Here is a 9275-nt window from a genome sequence, read left to right on the forward strand (position 1 = left end):
TCCATCCGGTTTGCTTTCAGATTATTCCGTTTGTCAGTGAATTCCTGCCATTACTTTATTTATTTATTTATACACATATATCTCTTTTAATTTCTAGAAGTTGCTTTTTTTTCTAGGTTCCAATATGTTCCGGAAAACTCCAGTTTGACTTGACAGAAGTTAACGTTGTAGCGTAACCTCTGCTCAGTTTGCATTAGTTATTTCTTCATTCTGAGCGTTGTTGTATTGCAGCCTTTAGGAATATCATTCATTCATTTTTGCACAGATGCTGAAACCCTTGCCTTACTGTAATAAAGGCCTGTATCAGCCAGAACAAATTCAAAGCACAATAAAGTCAATATTTCAAGGTGTTTACTGAGTTGTGTGGTGGTTCTTAAGCTATTATATGCATAGGCTTATAATCAGATCATAATCAGCATATTAACCAGAACACAGAAGTCTGTCTTTCAAGAAAAAGGGATATGAGACGTTTTTAGCCAGATGATGTTTTTAATTCAACATGTTTGAAACTTAAGAATGATGATATGTACAGTAGTAGATTTGTAGGCCTAACATGTTATGCCTATCTTGCATGAATTTAACAATTATTTTCATACAATCAAACAAATTGGGATTCATGTGGATAAATATGAGTGGACAGGAGGCTGAGCGTGAGCAACCATTCTCAATGTGAAAACCATTTCCTTTCACTTTAGTGACTGGTAGCCTATATTCCTTTTTATTTCAATTCCAACCTTGGTGATGAAGCGATATTTTTCACCGGGTCGTCCACGTTTCTACAGCCTGCATGAAACACGGTAAGAACACACGGGGTGAAGTGTCTAAGATGCTTTTAGTCGTCCATCTTGGGAACTGCGGTTGTCTTTTCCTAAGTCCTTATGAATTCTCCTTCACATCTTTCCTTGACCTCATGACCTTTTCCAAAGAGGTCAAGGAGAAGTGGTTATGAACAGGAGTCAGGACGTATTTTTTTGACTACTGGACCGCAGCCCCAGTGTCCCCCTACAGACTGACCCTGAGCCTCACAGACTGAACTGAGTCACCTGTGTGTTCAGCTGTAGAGCCTGAGTGTGAGAAGTCATGAGGCTCCAAACGGTTCAGGAGGAACGGGACGGCACTTTGTGGCGTCACGTGTTGCCATGACGACGTCAGACGTCACTATCTCCCGTCAATTAATCAATTTGTAATTTACTCTTTGTTTGCCCTTTTGTCTAAACAGCATTATTAAGCTAAAATGAAAAAAAATGGTGATGAATAATATTAAATAGCCATAGGTATATGTTTTGTGACACTGCAAAGTTTATACTGTGCTAATGGATGTAGAAAATACTCTTCAGTCTACTAGAGGTTAACCTGCACTACATCATTACAATATGTAAAATATGTAAAAAAAAAAAAAAAGAAACAGTAGGAGGCACGTTGAAAGCAAACGGTATAGTTTTCTTTCAGCTGGATTCACTTTGTCCGTTTGCCTCATGAAAAGAGTTAAGTGTTCCTAATATTTTGTCCAGTCTGTGTACATGTCCACATGTCACCAGAGGGGTCAGAGGTCAGAGGTCAGCAACCTGTCACAGAGTCTCAGAGTCTCAGAGTCAGAGTCTATCTGCCCCCTAGTGGCCGTTAGGAGACTTTCACTCTCTCACAGTTGAAACTGCTTGTTGGAAAAGATGAAGACCAAACAATGTTCATTTAGGAGAAATTTTCATTCTGACAAACAATTACAGAAAACTAGATAGAAGTTTATATCTTGGAATGATGAGATGACAATAAAATACCAAATGTTGCTACAGAAAGATATTTCAACCTGTCAATCATCAACAACAGACTCTAAGATGAACAACCATAACTTGATTCTGTCTGGTTTCATTTCTCATTCATTTCATTTTCACAATAAAATGTCCATGTTCTTGTTGTTAAAACCCTGTTCAGTTACCCAACACACACAATACACTCTATTTAGTAAAGTGTGTGTGTTTGTGTATGTGTGTGTGTGTGTGTGTGTGCCCGCGTGTGTGTGTGTGTGTGTGTCTGTGTGTGTGTGTGCGTGTGATCCTGTACAGAGTGAACCATCATCTCAGCAGCTGTCTTTGGTCAGCAGTGTGAGTGTTTCTCTCTCCCTCCTCTATCTGACAAAAGACACTGAGGAACCAGACCCAGACCGGATCCTAAACCCAGGATAGAGTGGTTCAGTGAATGTGGAGTGGAAGCTGTGGATGTGGATCAGTGTGTCAGAGGAAACTCTGTAGAAGGACAGAGAGCCAGCAGGCCAGTCCAGATACACTGCTACTCTGTTAGAGTCAGAGGAGGAGAGGGAAGGTATGAATGTGAATCTGTTATTGTGCCAGACAGAGTAACTGTTACCATAGCAGATCAGACTCCAGGACTTTTCATTCCCTCCAAGCCTGCAGTCAGCACCCACTCCTCTCCTACTGATTCCTCTGTAAGTCACTCCTATATCAACAACTCCTTCCCACTCGACCTCCCAGTAACAGCGACCAGTCAGACCATTTCTACACAGCAGCTGTTCCCAGCAGTCAAATCTCTCTGGGTGATCAGGATATGGCTGCTCCTCTCTCACCCTCGTCACCTTTCTGTCTTCAGACAGGAAGAGGTTTCTGTGTGCTGTGTTTGGGTCCAGTGTGAGTTCACAGGCATCTGATGAGAGAACAAGACTCAATACAGCAGCAGCTTCTCATCTAATACACCTGTTGTGTTTATTATCGGTTGATTTATTAACAGATTGACTGTTCATTTCTTCAGTTTCATGATGACACATTTTGTCAGCCATCTTTCTTCAGAGTAGGATTTGAATGAATAGATGTCACACATGAGCTTTCTATTTAAATAGAAACTGAATGTGCTGCTTTGTTTTCATGAATCAAACTAAATACACGCTTACACTTCCTCAGACCTGGTTTCAACCACCGCACTGCATCATGGTCCACACTGGGGGGGGGAGGTAAATAAAGTCAGACAGCATAATCTCTTTGATAATGAACAAATAACCTTCATAACCTTCCATATGAGTGATTTTCCAGACGCCGTCACTCATATCCTCCATTCAACATGAAACAATATTCCTCAGCTTCTCAGCAGCTCCGTTCACACTGAATTTATGAATCAGAGTGAATGTTCATATGTTGGTACAGACTGGAGCAGAGCGGAGTAAAACCACCAGACCGAGTCTGTACGGTAACAGGAGTCGCTCCACTCCTGTAAATAATGTCTGTAACCATAGTAATTTACCGCAGACCAATATGGCGGCTCCCGTCGCCTGTGTTTTCAGTCTACTGGACACCAGTAACACCAGTAACCAGAGGCGTCAGTTTGTCCATCAGATTTGAATAAACCTCCACCGACAGCGGCGTGGTTTTCTCTTCTTCCACCTCATGAACTTGATACTTTAAAGAGACGCAACATTTGGCCTCAAGACACAGAACTGGTGGAGCAGCTGCAGGAAACAGACTGATAGAAAATGTGAGAACGTCTCAACTCTTCCCTCCGTCTCTTTCAAATTAACGACGATAAAGTTACGTAACGTAACGAGCGGCCGTCCGGTCCGGTTCCGGTTCACGCTACTCGGACCGACCGGATCCGCTCTCGGATTCGGTATCGACACCCGAACGTTTCGGGTAGCGAGTTCGGTCGTAGAAAGCTTCGCTCTCCTTAATAACCGAACCGTGTGTGAACCGAACGGGACGAAGCTCCGATGAGGAGCGACGGCTGTATTTAGCCGCGGTGCGGACGCAGCCGGTCTGACAGAGAAAATGTGTGTGACTCTCAGCCTTCTAGCGGACGTGGCCTCTCCGTACCTGAGAGAGTCCGGTCTCCGGTGTGGATCCTCCGGTCCAGCAGAGAGCAGCTTCACTCCTGAGGCTCCTGGATGATTGTAGCTCAGGTCCAGCTCTCTCAGATGGGAGGGGTTGGAGCTCAGAGCTGAGGCCAGAGAAGCACAGCCTTCCTCTGTGAGCCGACAGCCTGACAGCCTGCACACACACACACACACACACACACACACACACACACACACACACACACACACACACACACAGACACACACACACACACACACACACACACACACACACACACACACAAAGAGACACACACACACATAGAGAGAGAGAGAGAGAGACACACACACACACACACACAGACAGACACACACACACACACACAGACACACACACACAAACACACACACACAGAGAGATGTGGTGATTAAACAATATTGATTACATTTTCCTGGATTTCAAAATAAAAGCAGCTTGAAAATGTTCAATAATATTGATCACAGCAGAGTTTCTCTCTTAAAACATAATTCTGGTTCTTTTCAACCTGGACCTTGTTTTCCTAGTTTTAGTCATGAAGATTGATGGATTCAACATTTCATCACTTCCTTCATTGTAGAGTTTTACGTAGCTTCAGTTAAATTAATATTCCACTTAGTTTCAACATGAACTTATTTATTTGAGAAGCAGAATATAATCTACTGACCAAGACCAGATGCAGCTGGACCAGTTTGTAGTTCAGATTTTTACTTCCCATTCATTTGAATGGAAACTGCCATTGAACACGTTGGTGAACAGATTCAACAGCAGATCCTGCTGCTGTGATTTTTAATTGACGTTTGGTCCGACTATTTAGTTGAAAGGATGGGGTCGCACACGATGGAAAGTTACTTTGTTAAGCACTTATTTTATTTCATAACAGAACGTTTTCGGCCCTCCGGCTTTCATCAGTGTCTGATAGTAACTCATCTTTTTCCTCTATATGTAGGGAAACTTCATTGTCACAGGTGTGTGGAAAGACACAGGTGATGTCATCATCTCAACATGATCTTGGTACAACATTGAATCAACAAAATAAGAGGCTTCAAAGTATTTCATACATGCAGACACCACTTTCAAAACACCTCTACCATTTTGACATGAAGGATCTAATCCCCATAATAAGAATCATTATGTGAAGGTCTTGCTCTGTAAGTCCCTGGTGTTAAACTAAACTCCAACATGTGGTTCCTGATGTCGCCACCAGGGGGCATTGGTGTTATTTACATTGTTAAACGTGTACAAAAAACATGTCGTCCATGTCGCCCTTTAAGATTATACAAAATATCAGAAAACAATATATATACTGTATATGTCAAAAAACAATGGGATGTCTGAAGACATCAGGTGGTCAGCCGTTCATACATCAGACATACCAACAGTCTCTAAGTTTAAACATTCGGCTACTATATTCACACTGGAGCCCGACCTCAAGAGTCGTTCATTCATAAAAACACCGTCAGATTGCATTCCTCCTTTAACCCATTAGGATGCAATGCATTTAAGGTATGTATCCAGAAACATTCCCTTTTCAATAAGGCATTTTCCTTGTTCCCCCCTCTGCCATTCAACCTTACTTTCTCAATGCCTGTACATCTGAAGTCCTCCAATCTGTGTCCTTTATTTAAAAAGTGTCTGGCAACTGGGGATGTGATGTCTCCTCTCCTGATGCTACTGCTATGTTCCTGAAGTCTGACGTTAAGCTTCCGTGAGCTTTGACCCACATAGTATTTATTGCATTTACAAAAGAAAAGATATATAACATTGGTAGTGTTGCATGTGATGAGTGATTTTATAGTGTATTCCTTAGCGGTATGTTGATTGATAAACCTGTTGGTTTTCACCATATTATTACAGGAAGTACATGATCTGCACATTCTTTTCAACTTATATGATCTAATAACTGGATACCGCACCGAACAGTCTGAGCGCAGCGGCCGTACTACGATTACATGTACTGCTATTTAGAACCAAACAGCATCTTTACTGACAGAAGAGAACACAGCGGAGGGATACCATGTAGGAGAGATAGCTCCTGTTTGGGAGACCGGATCTACTTTACTTTTAAAATACTCGTTTTAGTGTGAACCAAGAACAGAAATGCAATGTAACTGCGGACCAGTTGCTGCTTTATTGTCTTCCAGCAGGATCTGTTGTTGAATCTGTTCACCAACGAGTTCAATGTCAGTTTTCAGGAGGTTTTCTCCTCATTCAAACTCTACAAACTGGTCCAGCTGCATCTGGTCCTGGTCAGTAGTTTATATTCTGGTCTTCATGGCGGTCAGGTGCTGAATAACCCCCATGTTAAAACTAAGTGGAGTATTGCTTTAAACAGGAGCGCTGCTGTCCAACACACACACACAGCAAACACACTCTCCGGCAGCTGGAGCCAAAAGTGATTAAAACACAGAAACACTCTGCAGTGAAACGTCTTTAAACAGCTGCCACTGAACACTTATGATGTTTCACTTATAATCGTCCATTTGATATTTTTTAGGTTGCTCACACATTTCCTTGTTTACTTCACTGGCTGCTGGTTTTCTGCTGCGTTCAGGTCAAACTGGAAGAAGAACGGCTTCACTGCTTTGTTTCATTATTCCTATTTAAATATTATATGAGGTTATAGTGTTGAAAATAAGACTGAGACTTATTTTAGTTTTTTTCTGGCAGTAAAGAAGTGTTTTAAATGAAAGTTGACTGATCTATTCAACTTTTATTCAGGAGCAAAATTAACCCTTTAAACTCGGCAGATATTGTGATTTTACATATTGTGATAAAACTCAACATCGCCTGATATGAACATTTTTACTGTAATAACATTTTCAGCTTCATCACCCAGCACTAATAGTTTGTTATTTCTTGTTTATTTTGAGCTTTTGCAGCTTTTGAACAGGTTTTCTGAAAAACAGATCGTAGCTCTCAGTGGAAACTCTTTGTTTAAAAACAGTTACATGTTGGATTTTCTCATTAATAAACTGCTCTGAAATCAGTTATTATAATACAGAAACTGTCTCCAATATTAACAGCTGACCCCAGGATCAGGTTTGTGTTTTAATTTCAGTTCTGGACTCAGTTTGACAGAATCTGACAAGTCCTTTACTTCAGGTTTCACCAACAGAGGCAGTGAGGAGAGAAATAATGAAATATTCTCTCAGAGGAGAGAAAGTAGAGCTGAATGTTGGTTTCTCAGCTGCTTTCAAAAACCACATCAGCAGGAAAATGACAGTTCAGGTATTTTCTCTGACATTAATGTGCCTGTAAAGAAGAATTTAAATGGTCTGTTGAACAGTAACAGTGAACCTGACCTGAGAGTCTCCAGTCTGCAGTGTGGACTCTCCAGTCCAGCAGAGAGCAGCTTCAGTCCTGAATCCTGCAGGTCGTTGTTACTCAGGTCCAGCTCTCTCAGACTAGAGGACTGGGAGCTGAGACCTGAGGCCAGAGCTTCACAGCTTCTCTCTGACAGCTGACACACACTCAGCCTGAAGGACAAGAAGACATGTGGAAATGTTATTCTGTTATATTTAATGTCATTATTGTCATTATTTCTACTGACAGACTGTATTGATGAGGCTAACTGACCCTTATATTTAATGTCATTATTGTATTATTTCTACTGACAGACTGTATTGATGAGGCTAACTGCATGCTGCACAACGAGCCATAAAAAAGAAAATAAAGTGGATATAAATTAGGAAACACTTTAAAAACAAGTGGATTTAAATAATAATATCAAATATAAACATGAGAAACAAGCTGAAGAAGTTTAGGAGAGACAAAAAAGATTACACAAAATGACACAAAAGCAAGTCAATAAAAGTGTGTTTTACAAAGAGTTTTAAAGATGATAGTGAACCTGCAGCCTCAGTCCCTCAGGAAGGCTTCCCACAGTCTGGAAGCCCTGAGGACTAAAGTGAAACCACCTTCAGTGTTGAGTCTGGACTGAGGGAAAGTCAGGAGGACCTGAAGATCTCAGCTGGCTCTCAGCTCACAGGGAACTAAAACTAGCCTGCTTTAAATGTGTTCAGTGACATTTTAATATGAATTCTCTATCTAACTGGTAACCAGAGGACAGATGTTAAAACTGGGCAGATGATGATGTCACCTTCCCACTGGTTAAAATCTAGCTGCTCTATTCTGAAGCAGCTGGAGATGTGACAGTGAATTATGGCTGAGAGGAACAGAGAGAGGTGCAGTAATCTAATGACAAGATATCAGATCATGGATGATCTTCTCTCAGTCACTGAGCGTCACTGCTGTGTATATGAAGCTGGATCAATAAAACTCAAATCCTCATGTAAAACCTGCAGGGCGACCTTTGCAGATTCAGGAATCCTGTTTTGAGAGAACGGACCTTAGTTTGGAGAAATGTGTCGAATCAACTGAGAAAAACTGTAAAGTGATTTTACCTGAGAGTCTCAAGTCTGCAGTGTGGACTCTCCAGTCCAGCAGAGAGCAGCATCAGTCCTGAATCCTGCAGGTTGGTGTTACTCAGGTCCAGCTCTCTCAGGTGTGAGGGGTTGGACTTCAGAGCTGAGACCAGGACTTCACAGTGAGTCTCTGACAAGCTGCAGCCCCTCAATCTGAATAAAGAATAAAGGAGGAGTTGGACTTCAGAGCAGAGACCAGGGGTGCATCCCAAGTCTCTTAAATTGCATCCATGTTTCCCTCACTTGCGCAAGGAAACCATGCGAGGAGAGAGGAAACAAGGAAATATGTTTTTAGAGAAATGAGACGTCCTTTCCTCTGAAGCGTCATGTGAAGCGACGTCCGTTTCTGTATGACAAAACAGGTTGTGGATGAAATAAACCTAATTTAGGTTCCCCATGTTCTTGCATTAACGTTATATATCAAAAAGCATAAAATAACGGACATTTACACTCCTACTGTTTCTCTGCCATCTCGTTCAAATTTGCCAGATATAGGGGCGGAGAATTGACGTCATGGCGTTCAGCTGAAAGTCTTCCGGGAAGGCTGCTCTTGTGTCTCCTCGCTCAGCTCCTCAGAGATCCCTCCTCCCTCCTCCCTCCTCCCTCCTCGGAGCAGAAATAAGAGCTTTGGGACGACCTTCAAAATGACGGACCAGAACGACTTCCGGTTCAAGCGAGGATCGAGGAGCGAGGAAATATCAAATAAGAGACTTGGGATGCACCCCAGGACTTCAGAGCTGAGACCAGGACTTCAGAGCTGAGGTCTCTGAGAGTTCACAGCCAGAAAGTCTGTTTACAGATTTAAAGCAAAATGAGAGATTATCAAAGCAGAGCTGAGACTAGCATACCAATCAAAACTGATACAGCATACTGCTACTACTACTATTACTACTACTAATACTACTACTACTACTAACAATCATAATAATAATAATGATAATAATAAGGACAATAATTTGTATTATAGAATTTGAAATTTCCCAAAAGTGGTTAATGTATAATATAGTCAGAAACCAAA

General features: G+C 41.7%; 1 protein-coding gene across 1 annotated transcript; it reads right to left on the reverse strand.

Annotated features, from left to right (window-relative positions):
* Positions 1-279: 279 nt before the first annotated feature.
* Positions 280-8494, reverse strand: LOC139641177 (stonustoxin subunit beta-like). The gene is made up of 5 exons (XM_071515451.1): positions 8237-8494; positions 7136-7309; positions 3813-3986; positions 2900-2946; positions 280-2655 (listed from the first exon to the last, which is right to left on the reverse strand). Exons 1-5 carry the CDS (start codon positions 8287-8289, stop codon positions 2123-2125), a joined length of 981 nt encoding a protein of 326 aa, XP_071371552.1. The 5' UTR covers positions 8290-8494; the 3' UTR covers positions 280-2122.
* Between the last annotated feature and the right edge of the window lie 781 nt (positions 8495-9275).

Source organism: Centroberyx affinis, unplaced genomic scaffold, assembly GCF_046629955.1.
Source record: "Centroberyx affinis isolate AG114_WGS23_722 - 3 ecotype Tasmania unplaced genomic scaffold, CSIRO-AGI_Caff_v1 ptg000351l_1, whole genome shotgun sequence".
Taxonomy (NCBI): Eukaryota; Metazoa; Chordata; class Actinopteri; order Beryciformes; family Berycidae; genus Centroberyx; species Centroberyx affinis.